Source organism: Lampris incognitus, chromosome 6, assembly GCF_029633865.1.
Source record: "Lampris incognitus isolate fLamInc1 chromosome 6, fLamInc1.hap2, whole genome shotgun sequence".
NCBI classification, from domain to species: domain Eukaryota; kingdom Metazoa; phylum Chordata; class Actinopteri; order Lampriformes; family Lampridae; genus Lampris; species Lampris incognitus.
This window is the reverse complement of record NC_079216.1, coordinates 58,539,973-58,554,594: the sequence shown is the minus strand read 5'-3', so window position 1 is coordinate 58,554,594 and position 14,622 is coordinate 58,539,973. Positions and strand designations below refer to the sequence as shown.

Sequence of the window (14,622 nt, the reverse complement as noted above, 5' to 3'; positions counted from 1 at the left end):
TTTTGCAGATTCTACTTTCTAAACTCTCTCGCCTCATCTCTGCCCCGAAAACCTTGCTTTGCTCCGAGGGGGAAAAAAAAAGAAAGGGAAATCGGTATGATAAATGGATCGATGGTCCAGGCTGAATGGCTGCAGCCGGGTGGAGGTGGGGGTTGGACATGACAGTCCTGGATAACCCCAAATGTTCAATCTGGCACGTCTAACAGAAGGGGGGTATAGTGATCCATGAAGCATGAGGCAACACTGTGCTCTCAAACATGGAATACTCAAGGAATTCCTGGCAGAATTCCTCGGGACTTTTGTTTTGGTTGTAAGTATGTGTTTCCTATTACAGAGTTGTGTTTTCACTGGACCGCGCTACAAACACAAAAACCTCTACTCAGCGGCGCACAGCATCCTTTATCTTTGCTTCGCTGCTGATCTCAGTGGGAGGTCTTCTTATGAGCGTCCTAGGAAAATGTTTTTTCTCTTAGTTTGTTTTTGGGTTGATCTCGTGTGCATGATTCAAACCGCCTGGGCAGCCGGGGGTGAAATATTGGTTCTCTCTCCCTGTTGTTTCGTCAGTTGTTCGGCTGTGGGTCCGTGGCCCAGACCGTCCTCAGTCGCAACACCCTGGGTGAGCCCCTCACCATCCACATCGGCTTCTCGGTAGGACTGATGATGGCAGCGTACATTGCCGGCGGAGTGTCAGGTAAATATGGTGGACCTATCTGTAGTCAGCTGTACACTGTTATCAACGGAGCGTACAAGCAGGTCTTATGACGCCCCCTCTCTATTCTGAAATGACTTCCGCTCAGGTAGAAGTTGTCTGACGCAGGGCCAAAAAGCTGAAGCAGCAACATGAAACGGTGCCCTTAAACACAGGGCATGGCATAAGATGTTGCCTGTGCAGTTTGAGCCCTTCCTATTGGAAGGGTTGTTGTGTTGCTGTAAAGCCCCTTGGGGCAAATTTGTAATTTGTGATATTGGGCTGTACAAATACAATGGACTTGACTTGACTATTGAATATTTGCGTCCTATCAAATCAACTTGAAATGTCAACTTGCGATGATATTGATGATGATATTACCGTTTGGCGGTTAAGCACGTTATCGTTTTTCTTTTTTCTTTTTTGCTTATAATAAACAGTTGTGGTGGCTCATCCACTACTACAGATTTTATTTGGTATTTTAGGTTTCTAATTACCAGAATGCAGAAACCACCACTATAGCTCTCCATCCTGTAGTGTACCTCCCAACTGAAATATGAACCCAATTCACCTCTTTATCATTTTATTATTATCATTAATATTGTTATTAATGATTCCGTTACCCCATTATTGATATTTTATTAACCCGTTATCCCGAGGGGGGGAAAAGCCTGTTGCTCTGAAAATGCACACTCCCCCTGGAATTTTTTGACTTTAATGTCTTTACTGTAATTGGACGGGTACAATTGAGGAGAAAAAAAGGGGGAACATTTTTAAAAAGAAAGCTATTCAGTGGTAGTCCCTGTGATGGCCTGGCGGCCTGTTCAGGGTGTCTCACCACCTGCCGCCCAATGACTGCTGGGATAGGCTCCAGCATCCTCGCAACCCTGATTAGGCTAAGGGGCTTGGATAATAGATGGCTGGATGGTTTCTAATTAACCAATTGGTACAAACATGCACCAACATTTACATATACATGTATATAAAAACTTGTTTGCAATATATATATAAACGAAGTTGTGTGATCAAAACAACTGCATAAAAAGTCGTATTCATACAGTTTCCCGATAATGAAGCTGTGTGACCGCTAGCCCAGCCATGTGCCTCCTGTGGCTCCGGTGCCAGCGAGAACGTGTCAGCTCCCCTGTCCAAATTCAATGGAAGTGAACCGCCCATTGATTTCCCCCCACTAGCACGTGTGTAGCATCGGTCTCATCGAGGTCATACGTAACCTCAGGCGCTAAATGTCCGGCACACACAATTGATTATAAGCTGCGTCCATCTTCCCATGACAGAGACCAGACTCTGGCCCAACAAGACAGCTCCCGCCACCCGAGCAAAGGCCACGCAAACCTCGCCGAAGGGGTTCAAAATGGAGGCTGTGAGGCAGTATTGCAAAAATATGTAACTAAACAGCGGGTGCAAAGTAATGATGGGTAGTTCATACAAAGGTTAATGAACACACACATAGTGTTGCTTGAGTCTGATAAACATGGTCATTATGAAATGTGAGCATTATGCCACGGCTCCGTCATCACACGTACAAAACAAAACCTTGTGCCGCCCTCGGGGCTTCTCGCCTTCAGCCATCTTTCATGTTGTTCCTGCCTTGCTAATGACGGAGAGTCTGTTATTTCAGCCATGCTCCACCCAGCGCCCCCTCCCTCCCTCACGCTCTGCTCCGTCTCCCAACCCAGGGGGCCACGTAAACCCTGCTGTGTCTCTGGCCATGGTCGTCCTGGGCAAACTGAAGATATGGAAGTTTCCCTTCTACGTCATTGCCCAGTTCCTTGGGGCTTTTGCTGGAGCGGCTGCGGTGTTTGGTCTCTACTACGGTGAACACGGCTTAACTTCATTCAGCAACACACACTGAGCCTTCATAACAAATATGTAACACTATGGTGTCTACGCAACACCGCACGAAGACACGACTCCCAGTATCATACTATATTCCCCCAATGAAATCACGTGTTTGTCACATTTCTAGAATATTTCTTTGTGGTCAAAGGAAGTCGAGTGCAAAGTCAGCCAGCGCTATATAATCATCCTCATGGTGTCTTTGCAGATGCTTTCATGGACTTCACCAGCGGGAATCTGTCTGTAACAGGTATCAATGCAACCGCTCACATCTTTGCGTCCTACCCAGCGAGACACCTGTCGGTCCTCGGTGGCTTCGCTGACCAGGTAGAAACCGGTCCTGGTGACCAAATGACCTCCCTTTTTTTTTTAAACAAATGTCTGCACTGGTTACACACCGGCACTCCCATCAGTGCCGAATATTGTGTTTCCAGGGGATTTCTGGCTAATGCAAATTGATTGTCCTACTTTGTCCGGGAACGACCCCACGTTTGCGAAGTTTGGGCTCCAATGACCCATTTCCTGCCATTCATTAGCTGGTCAATTAACACCCTTTTCAGCCTGCTTAGCAAGGCGGGACAGTCATCCAAAAATAACATTTCTAGCAGCTTGAACGTATTGAAAATCACATCAGGTGAACCCAAGAGACAGGCCAAAGTCAGTATCCCGGTGTTGGTGTTTCCACTGGGGGTGAACGCCGACCACACTGGCCGCAGCAGTGGCTAATCCAGGGTTTTGTTTCTCATCTCTACATGTTCTAGTCCCAGCACGGGTTTCAGTGTTAAAATGTTCTTCTTATGATATTTTTTTCATAACATAAAGACAGATTCCTAATAGGACGACCACTCTTCTGTCCAATTCGGAAGGATAGTTTTTCTACAACATATTATTATTTTAATCCTCCTTTTTCTCTGTTGTTGGTTTTAAATTTCTTTCTGTAGTGACACACCATGGCTAAATGTGATTTGTATTCACAGGCAGGTCAGTTTGTATCTGTGGTTGCTAGTGCTACACATTGAGATAAAAATCTACCTGAAAGTTTGCCGGACAACTGGTGTGCCCCTCCTCCAGGTTGTAGGGACGGGAATGTTGGTCTTGTGTATCCTGGCCATCATCGATGGGGGGAACATCGGAGCTCCTAAAGGCCTGGAGCCGCTGGCCATCGGTCTGATCATCATGGCCATTGGAGTTTCCATGGGGCTGAACTGCGGCTACCCACTCAACCCTGCCAGGGACCTGGGACCCAGGCTGTTCACCGCTTTGGCGGGATGGGGCATGGAGGTCTTCAGGTAACCGTTATGACAGAACCTTGCAGAGAACCTTAATGAAGACTTAGGAATGAGCATTTAGGAATAAAAGATGACCGTATTTATAATTTTGCACCTCAATCGGCCTAAAAGCAGTTGCATTGTAGATACCTTACAAATTAACACACACATCTTCCAAATCATCTAAATCCCATCTCTTGATTGTTATTGCAATAGTAAAACTATTGAGTGAAACGTAATCAGTCAGACCTCAGCTCGTGAACAGGACCGTTGTGTTATATTGTCACGTGCACTCACCAGATGCAGTCGATAGTTGTAAAATATCTGGTGCTAGTACCAGTGACCCACAGTGGCCCCGGTCAGGTTCCTGAGTGACTGCCAAAACTGTATTGGATTCCAGTTTTTTGACGGTATTGTATTTTGATGTATGTTGGTGCTCACAGCACTGCAGACTACTGGTGGTGGATCCCCGTGGCAGGTCCAATGGTGGGGGGTGTGGTTGGGGCCATCATCTACTACCTCCTCATCGAGCTGCACCACCACCATCACGATGAGCCAGAGAAGCCACACGAGGAGGAAGAGGACCAGGAAGATGAGGAGGACGAGGACTGCAGTCTTAAGGACAAATATGAGATGATCACCATGAGCTAGAAAGCATCGCTCCCTGGACCGACTTGTATGTTGGTTCAGCCATGTTATTGTCAAGCAGGCAAATAACACCCAGTCCCTCTTAAAGCAGTAAGGACAAGCTTGCGCTCTCAGTATCCAGCCGTGGATCAACCCTTTTTAGCGGGATAGGCCATACTTACAGTACTTGATGACTGACTGGTGTGCGGAGACAAACTCTTCTGGTACACCGGTGACACACTTAAACTGCCGACAGCCAAACTACTAGATGAAATACTCTACAATTATGAATATAATGAAATATTTTTGCATGATGAAAAAAGAATGAAGCTAGCCATAAACGATAAACAACACACATGTACTGATGTGGTGTGCTACATATAGGCATAATGGAAACAAGCAAAAAGCTGCTCTGTCCTTGAAGAACGCTACGATTCACTCCTGTATTGGACTCTGTACCGCTACACTTTGACTTTTTTAACGCTTTACATTTCACGTAAACATTACGATCTCAGTCTTGTGTGTTTCTGTTCTAGCATACATGTGTAAATATTGTGTTGTAAATATCAGAGAAACATTGAATATCCTTTGGATATGATAGATACCAGGCCAGAAGATGAATTTTAACCTATTTTAGTCAACTTCCCTTCAGGTATGTCACAGTTTATCCTCAATCAATGTACATGCATGCATTGTTGTTGTTTTTGATTATTTTCTTTTTGCAAGAGATGGAAAAATTCTCTTGCATGTTCACTATTCTTGCTACTTTTATTCAGTTTTGTTTTGCCAACATTAAAATTGCTACAAAACGTCTCATTCCTGAATTTGTACATTACATATAATAATAATAATATGGAGCTCATTGTACCTTCCCATTACAAAGCCTATCAGCTAACATCCAGTAAGGTACAAGGGTCTCTTACCTACTGGCAGCTTATGTAACTAAAGCCGGGATATAATTGCTGGTTAGGAGTATTGAATGATAGCTCTAGTTTTACAGAATAAGTGACAAATGTCGAGCAAATACCTTTTGGGCAAGTAAACCTATTTAACTATAATTGATCTGACCCACTGGTTAAAACAAGCTGCCTGCATTTTGAAACTACACTATTGCCCCTTTTCCACTACATGGTACCGGCTCAACTCGACTCGACTCGCAGAACGTCGTTTTCCATTACCGTAACAGTACCCCCTCAGTGTAGCTGCTCTGCACTGATTTTGGTACCCGCTCCAGTTTTTTTTGGAACCTCGACAAAGATTGTACCAGAAGAGTGGTAGCAGTTACCAAAATGCCGGAACTTTCCAGTAATGGAAAATGAAAAAGTCGAGTCGAGTTGAGCCGTTATCATGTAGTGGAAAAGGGCCATACGTATATGGCCAAAAGTATGTGGGTGCCCCTTCTAATGAGTGGATTTGGCTATTTCAGCCACACCCATTGCTGGTAGATGCATAAAATCAAGCATAGACAAATACTGGCAGTAGGATCGGTCATACTGAAGAGCTCAGTGACTTTCAACGTGTCACTGTCATAGGATGTCACCTTTCCAACAAGTCATTCGGTCAAATTCCTGCCCTGCTAGATCTCACCCGGTCAACTGTAAGTCAGTTATTGTGAAGTGGAAATGTCTTGGAGCAACAACAGTTCAGCCATGAAGCAGTAGGCCACACAAGACAATGTGACAGCAGAGTGCTTAAGCAACATCAGCACAAAAACTGTTCATCAGGAGCTTCATGAAATAGGTTTCTATGGCCCAGCAGCAGCACACAAGCCAAAGATCACCATGTACAATGCCAAGTGTTGACTGGAGTGGCGTAAAGCACACCTCCATTTGACTCTGGAGTGGTAGAAACATGTTCTCTGGAGTGATGACTCATGCTTCACTATCTAGCAGTCTGACAGACTAATCTGGGTTTGGCGGATGCCAGGAGAACGCTATCTGCCCGAATGCACAGTGGCAACAGTAAAGTGTGGTGGAGGAGGAATAACGGTCTGGGGCTGTTTTTTCATGGCTTGGGCTAGGCCTCTTAGTTCCAGGGAAGGGAAATCTTAATGCTACAGCACACAATGACATTCTAGAGAATTTGTGGCACCAGTGTGGGAAAGTCCCTTTCCTGTTTCAGCATGACAATACCCCCGTGCACTAAGCAAGGTCCATAACAACATGGTTTGGTTTGCCAGGTTTGGTGTGAAGAACTTGAATGGCCTGCACAGAGCCCTGACCTTAACTACACCCAACACCTTTGGGATGAATTGGAAGGCCGATTGCAAGCCAGACCTTCTCCCCAACATCAGTGTCCAACCTCACTAATGCTCTTGCAGCTGAATGGGAGCGAATCCCTGCAGCCATGTTCCAAAATCTAGTGGAAAGCCTTCCCAAGAGAATAGAGCCTGTTATTGCAGGAAAGGGGGGATCAACTCCATATTAATGCCCATGATTTTGGAATGAGATGTTCAACAATCACATACGGGCATGATGTTCAGATGTCCATATAGTTTTGACCATGCAGTGTATGTTATCAGAGGATGACCTGACCTCACAATGCCAAGCTGTTGTCAAGGTTTGTAGGCTGTAAAATATCTACTGTATACACATATCCATCCAATGTTTACCTTCTTTCTTTGCTACGATTTGAGAGTCACATCCACATGGGTGCCTGCTTCTCACCTGCAAAATAGAAAAGCAGGTTTAGCTGGAGAATCTATTGATGCAGCTCTGTAGATTTCAGAGGTGACCACAGACACATGGCAAATTGACAGCAACCCAATTTGACACCATTAAGGAGTCTTTCTTTCATTTCATCACTGCTGCTCATTCAACCCTGGATTAATGTAAAATGCTGCATCTCCAAATTGATCTCAAGTGTGTGAAGCTAGTAGTGAAGCGCATCACTTTGTCGGACCACTTTGTGTTGGCATATGGAGGGCTGGGCAGACACTATATGACCATACTGCTCTTCTCCCAGGCGGTGAAGAGGTACAGACTCACCGACCCCAGCAGCCAAAGGTGATGCCCAAGTTAAGCTATCCCACTGCCGTGGGCCATCAAATCTTTAATTCATGCTACCAAGGCTTTCCAACAAGCTGGCAGGAGGGAAGATACTGTCCACTGCCCAACAAGAGGCTGCCAAGTACGTAGCGCTGGGTGGAGGGACATCTGGGAGGCCAAATTGCACAGCATTTGTGGGACTGTTTTTAAGACTGCAGAGATGTATCTCTGACACCAGATTGAGAGGTGAAGTAGTAAAGGTACAATGTCTCAGTTTGTGTTTTAAACACTGCGTTCTGGTCGGCTGTGGAACAAGGTAGCACCTGCTGACTACCTTTTCCCTGCATGTATGGGAAGCTATGGTACAAGTCCATGGTATGGTATGATATGGTACAAATTGGTTCTGCTTCCGGTGTGGGAAGATGGTGGCGCGAATTCACGTTTGCAGCGGCCTTACCCGGTGCTGTCCATGCAGCGTCTTTGTCCACGTCTGCGTCTAAGTTTGTCTTCGTTTGATGGCTGGGAGAGCTGGCGCTGGATCGGCTGGGAGAGCTTGGTCTGCTGCATCCTGTGGGCCCAAGGACCACGGCGCTGCCCGGAACTGCGCCCGAAGAGGTAGCACCGAGGGCGGTCTGACAGGATGCGAAAGCGGGGCAGGCTAAGCTAACTGCTAGCTCATGCAGACCGGCAGTTCCGATAACACCGAGGGCGGTCAGGCGGCGGCCTCGCCTAGCGTTGACTGTGTTTTAGCGTCGCCGTGTGGACTGCGGGGAGGTGTGTCGAAGGTGCCTGGCTGGGAGAGCTGGCGGTGGATTGATCTGGGGGGGGCTGGTCTGCCGCGTCCGGTGAGCCCAAGGAGTACGGCCCTACCCGGAGCTCCGCCCGAAGAGGAACCACCGAAGACGGCCTGACAGGAGGCGGAGGCGGGGCGGGCTAAGCTAACTGCTAGCCCAAGCTAACTGCTAGCCCAAGCTAACTGCTAGCCCATGCAGACCGGAAGTTCCGACAGTCATCCTGGCTGGCGTTCGTTCTCCTGGAACGTGATTTTTTTTTGTTTAGTTTGGATATATGTGTTAGTTTAGATATGTGTTAGTTTGGATATATGTGTCCTTGTAGTTCCTGGATGTGTGTTTCTGTCTTTGTGTTGCACTGCTGTGGGCTGGGGAAACGACGTTTCGTTTCATTTCGTGTGCGCAGCCGCATGAAATGACATGACAAACTAAGCGTCCCTGATTCCTCCGCCCTCCTATTTCTTATCTAAGGCAGCTGTTTAATGACACTGGACGACATAAGCGTACTCTGTGTTCAAGTTGTGCTTCTGCAGAAACCCCAGCCCCAAGGGAAAAAAGAAGAAGTTGTTTTCCATTTTCCTATCATGCAAAAAAAAAAGGTCGCTGAACTGTTTGGCATTTTACTCAAGAATAACTGATCTGCTTTGGTGCAGGTGGAAATAAAAGCGGAGCAACGCTTGAAATTCTTTGCTGTCTGACAATCGGATTTGGGCCTGTTTTCTGGAGGTCGGCGAGACAAAGGGGAGAGTTTTCATAACCTGCCTCACACCGTCTGTCCCATACACTGCCACCCGCAAAGTACCAGGAGCCTCAAGATCCCTTCTGATCAGCAGGGAGACAATATTAAGCATAGATGTGATATCCATCCATCCATCCATCCCTTCGTTATCTGAACCACTTATCCCGCTCTCAGGGTCGCAGGGATGCTGGAGCCTATCCCAGCAGTCATTGGGCAGCAGGCGGGGAGACATCCTGGACAGGCCGCCAGACCATCACAGGGCCAACACACACACACATTCATACCTAGGGACAATTTAGTACGGCCGATTCACCTGACCTACATGTCTTTGGACTATGGGAGGAAACCGGAGCACCCGGAGGAAACCCACGCAGACACAGGGAGAACATGCAAACTCCACACAGAGGACGACCCCCAAGGTTGGACTAGCCCAAGGCTCGAACCAAGGACCTTCTTGCTGTGAGGTGACCGTGCTAACCACTGCGCCACCGTGCCGCCCACAGATGTAGAGCTGTAATAAAAAAAAAAATTAAAAAAAAGAGATCTCATTTGCTTGTTATATTTTACACTTAGAGTCCTCAGGGTCAGTTGTGCACATGTGAGGTGCTGATCGCCACTCAATTGTCTGGGCGACACTCAGAGGGCCAGGGCTGGCTTATATAGTCATGCTTTGTTACGAGGAGAGACAAGCGGATTCTTTGTTTACGTGTTGGAGGCTGATGCTCACCACCACGCAGAGTCGACTGGGGCCACAAACGTTGCTGCTGCACCGTTTCAGGCGCAGAGTGAGGTCAGCTCGGACAGGACTGGAGGAAATACACCGAACCTTTGGAAATGGAAAAAGTGCAGAAACAATGGAGCACTAATCACTGCTCGGTTTACCCAGCAGACGGGGGGAAACCCGTGCTATCGTGGCTGCTGACTGTGCTCATACTGTGTATAGGCAACCCAGCTAGCCACTGCAGACGAGGATCCGTATTGATAATCGATAACGATAATGCCACATTCCATTGCATGTCTAATCGTGTGTTTCCAAGAGTCCATGACAACGATTGCTCATACACTCACTCTGTTACTGTTATATAATCATTTACAATAAAAACAAACCTCACCACATCCACCCATCCATTAACCCAACCGCTTATCCTGCTCTCAGGGTCGCTGGAGCCTATCCCAGCAGTCATTGGGCGGCAGGCGGGTAGACACCCTGGACAGGCCGCCAGACAGGGCCAACATACACACACACACACACACACACATTCATGCCTAGGGACAATTCAGTACGGCCGATTCACCTGACCTGCATGTCTTTGGACTGTGGGAGGAAACCGGAGCCCCCGGAGGAAACCCACGCAGACACGGGGAGAACATGTAAACTTCACACAGAGGACGACCCGGGACGACCCCCAAGGTTGGACTACCCTAGGGCTCGAACCCAGGACCTTCTTGCTGTGAGGCGACCACGCTAACCACTGCGCCACCGTGCCGCCAACCTCACAACAACGAAATGAAAAAGAATATTTAATCGGCAAATGCAAAAAGGAAATCAACAGTTCACAAGTCAGTGACGGAATAAACCAGCAACCACGTAGAAATGATGAAAAAAGGGTGTGATCAGTTTTGCCAAAATGAAATAGCACAGCTCCTGAATGCTGGAGGAGGTGTTGTCAGCAATTGTGCTCGTCTCTACCATTTCTGTCACTGAATTAATGCGAGCTCATGTCTAATGCAGCAAACAGTGAGGAGGATCATTTCAAACCAGGATTTTGGTTCGTAGGTTTGAACTTGGGTCATCGGATATCTGTGGATCAATTTGCAGAAACATTAAAAAGAAAACACATTTTACTTGCCCCGTGGTCCTGTTAGTGTCCCAGGGGGGCAAGAGGGCAGACGGAGCCCCGCAACTCAACCTACCTCAGCTGCTCCACCTGCTGGGGACGCACCCTCACTGTGCGTAGCACCACCAGCACTTCCCACAACACATGACAAACTCAGAAGGTTCTGCCAAGGTGAAGGCCGATCAATATGGAAAAGCCCCCCCCCCTCCTCATATCCGCCAGCCATGCACCGGAACACAAAGAACAGGACACGCCACAGACAGTAAACAGGGGTCTGGTTTATTTTGAACGAATCTTTTAATTAATGCATTTCAAGTACTCCAAAAATTACATTTCTTTGCACAATACAATTCGAATTTTTTTCCCTTTTTTTTTCTCCTTTTTTTTAATTTTTTTTTTTTTTAGTAAAAATGTTCAAAGTGAACAAAAAAATCTCGATACTGTATAAAACACAGTGAACATTAAGATCAGACAGTAGTATTTACTTTTTAAATCTAGTGATCTTTCGGCCTACATCAACCTACAACATGTCAACTCAAATCGGGACATTTTCAGTGCACATTTACCTAAAAGAGACTACCGAATTGAAATTAAAAGTAAATTTACAGGCATTATTCTTCTTCTCGTCTACCCAAACCATGCCACAGGATAACAAAGACAAAAATGAGGATGAAACACTGAGTCCATTACACTGACTTGTTCCGTCCGTCTACCGAGGGCGGTGGGGCAGAGTATCGTCGGCAGACCCCACTTCGACGAGCACATATATAAACGGAAATAACTTAGGAGGGGCAGTTGTCACATGTGAACGTCTCTGAACACGTTACTCTGGAATTGGAATACAAAAAAATAAAACAGACGTATCAAAATGTAATTTTCATCTTCAAATGAAACGCAAGTTCTCCAAGTACTGTACAAGTTTACAAGTTTGTGAGTAAGCCGGGCAGGCGGGAGTGATCCGGCCCGGAGGATGACATGGTTTTTGTTTTTTTTAAAAACGGCTCCGCTTTGTACAGACGTTGTCCTTAAGGTATGTTAGAGACCGTTCGCCTCCCCCAGATTCACCTGCCATGTGAAATGAACGGGTGACTGAGACGCGCGCCTCGCCCGAGTCCCCTCCAGAGCTCACGTGCGCTTGTTTCACCTCCCGGCCGCGGGTGGAAGCGGGTGTGATGCACATCCTAGAGAGGATTTAGAAAAGCGGCGCCGTGTTAAACACAAGTCACGTCCAAAAAAACAAAAAAAAAGTCCTACTGAACCTCTGAACTAAGCCAGCTCCGCAAGCCCAATATTTACCGCTTGATAAATCTGAGTTCCCCAACACATCCCGTGTACAGACACCGGTTATCTTCCCATCACAACTCTGCTACCCCTCTAAATGGTGTAAACACAGCATCCATTGCATGTTGTCCGTCGGGAGAGAGACCCCTGCTCTGTTGCCCTCCCTGAGGTCTCTTCCTATTTTTCTCCCCGTTAAAGGGTTTTTTAGGGAGCTGTTCCTTATCCGATGCGAGGGTCTAAGGACAGGATGTTGTGGTTGCTGTGAAGCCCACTGAGGCAAATTTGTAATTTGTGATACCGGGCTACACAAATAAAAACGACTTGACTTCTTTCATTTAGCGCTATTTCCTTGAAGGGGGGGGGGGTCTGTGATGAGGAGGGAAGTTTCCCGACAGCACTCCCAACTCTTCCATCCTGAGAACGCCATGTAAACTGGCTTGGGGGGACCGTTCCCGCTCTTCTGTAAAGATAAAAAAAGCTGTCGAGAAAGTTAAATCTTCACGAAAGGTTAACGGCACACTGACGCAAACCAACACCGGGCCTGTACTCGTGAGCTCTGAGGGGGACCTGGGCACAAGGCGCTGGCCAGGAGAAACATGCACGTTGGCTTAAAAACCGAAGAACCCGTTAGAACCTGGGGTACAAGCCGTTTACAATGCAGAGTATTATTATCATTTTTATTTTTGCTCATCCTAAACCCTTCCGTTCGAGAGCACAACTGTCTTACACTGCTCCACAAACCCTTCCAGATGTTTTAAGACTAAAAATAATGGCTGTCTGTGTAAAAGTATAGGTGATCAGTTGTGACATACAAATATTACAGACGTTTGTCAATTAATAGTCACATTTAATAAATGTGTCTGCATGCCCACAATGAAAAAGTTCTCAGAACAGATTATCTGAAGAATAAGAGAATGTCGTAATCTCGCTTTTTTCTTTTTTTTTCTTTTTTTTCTTTTTTTTTACACCCCGCAGGCCATTTTCAGATACATTTAAGGCCCTAGTAACTTAGTGTCATATGATTATTTGCTCTCAGCCCTACATTTAGCCTTAAAAAGCCTCCGCTTTCCCTCTACCTTCATATATAAACTGGTAAAATCATCAACTTCAGCTAGTGGTTATTTGATCTTCATTATGGAAACAAAAAAAAAGAAGTAAAAGACAATAAAAAGTGTTTCTAACTAGGTGATCTTTCCTTTCCGCACCCACAACCCCATAAATCATCCAGCTTGTTACGTAGTGAAATCATAACATGTTAACAAAGCAATAAAAATAAGCCGAGAAAGTGGGACCGAGGTCCAGAAAGCAGGATATGGTGAACTTGTTCATATTTCAAATCTAATAATAATAACAACAGAACTGAAAGAGGTCCGTGTGACTGGACTACTGTAAAGAGAACTGGATTGGCATCATTTCCTCAACACCAAGTGTCCAAGGAGCTCACCACAACCGATACCTTAAATTTGTGTCAAGAGTCCTGAGAGCACTAATCCAAAAAAAAGGGAAAGAACTATACATTTACAGTAGAAGAAATAGTTTTGTTTTCACTTATGATACACTTATTCTGTACAGTCACATGCAGAAGACTGTCTGCACCAGAGACCAGAGCCTGTGCCTTTTTGCTGTTTGAAATGTGTACATCACAAAAGTGCCGCAGTTCCTCACGTAGTGTCATTCCCGGCGAAAACGGCCAAAGAAAAGCACAAAACTATTCACCGGGCAGCCAAAGGCGTGTCGCTCAGGAAGAACCAACGAAACAAAGAAACAACAAACAAACACACATCACACTGATGTACTAAAGCTACACATAAATCCTGCACTCCTTGGCACTCAATGAAAAAAAGAAAAAAGACTGGTGGAAAAAAACAATGCCACACTGCACTGCACTGGAAATGGCTGATGGTCGAGTCCACTCCACAAGGAGCCAATAAGAGGGTTGCTGGATGGCCAGTGAGTCGACGGTTTTGGCTGTTTTCTCATGTCCGTGTGTTTGTTTCGTCTGACTGCGGATGGAGGAGGTGACTGTGACTGACGACCGAGTTAAGCTTTTCTTTGGATGGAGTGATGTTATATTTTGTTTCCCATTGTAGGCACAAGGAGGAGCCAAGGCATAGAGGGAGGTGCCAGTGTCTCAGCGTCTCATCTGGCCCATCTGATAGTTCTCTCTGGGCTGACGGTGGTGCCTCTGAGGTTGGGCCTGCCTCTGAGCCGGTCTCTGTGGCTGCCTTTGGCCACCGTGGCCGGCGTGGCCACCGTGGCCGTGCTGGTGGGCGTGGGGGTGCTGGGACTGGTGTTGCACCTGGGAGTTTGCGTGCTGCTGGGCTCGCCGCCTTTTCAAAGTGCCTGTCGAGAGTGAAGCCATCCATTTCATTAGCTGAGCAAACAACACTTTCTGCTTTACGTTGAATACTGTGACTGCTTTTGGGAAAAAAAGTCCAGTCGCTTTTTTTTGTACCCCCCCCCCCCCCCCCAATGGTACTTGGCCAATTATCCCAACTCTTCCGAGCCGTCCAGGTCTCTGCTCCACCCCCTCTGTCGATCTGGGG

At 46.6% G+C, this 14,622-nt stretch overlaps 2 protein-coding genes across 2 annotated transcripts in view; one reads left to right on the top strand and one right to left on the bottom strand.

Moving 5' to 3' along the window:
• The first annotated feature begins 93 nt into the window (after positions 1-93).
• Positions 94-5,235, top strand: LOC130113633 (aquaporin-9-like). The gene is made up of 6 exons (XM_056281192.1): positions 94-310; positions 565-691; positions 2,386-2,523; positions 2,754-2,872; positions 3,617-3,834; positions 4,257-5,235. The coding sequence occupies exons 1-6, from the start codon at positions 233-235 to the stop codon at positions 4,462-4,464; spliced, it is 888 nt and encodes a 295-aa protein (XP_056137167.1). The 5' UTR covers positions 94-232; the 3' UTR covers positions 4,465-5,235.
• Positions 5,236-11,161: 5,926 nt separating this feature from the next.
• The window catches only part of LOC130113810 (disintegrin and metalloproteinase domain-containing protein 10-like), a 29,181-nt gene continuing 25,720 nt past the window's right edge, over positions 11,162-14,622 (bottom strand). The window contains exon 16 of the mRNA XM_056281455.1: positions 11,162-14,419. Within this exon, the coding sequence (XP_056137430.1) occupies positions 14,208-14,419 (212 nt within the window). The 3' untranslated portion in view covers positions 11,162-14,207. The remainder of the gene's footprint in view (positions 14,420-14,622) is intronic.

Coding starts and splice junctions, on each gene's coding strand:
- LOC130113633 (XM_056281192.1), top strand. CDS start 233: ATGAGGCAACACTGTGCTCTCAAACATGGAATACTCAAGGAATTCCTG. Junction 692..2,385: donor CATTGCCGGCGGAGTGTCAG/GTAAATATGGTG, acceptor CTCCCAACCCAG/GGGGCCACGTAAACCCTGCT. Junction 2,524..2,753: donor GGTGTTTGGTCTCTACTACG/GTGAACACGGCT, acceptor GTGTCTTTGCAG/ATGCTTTCATGGACTTCACC.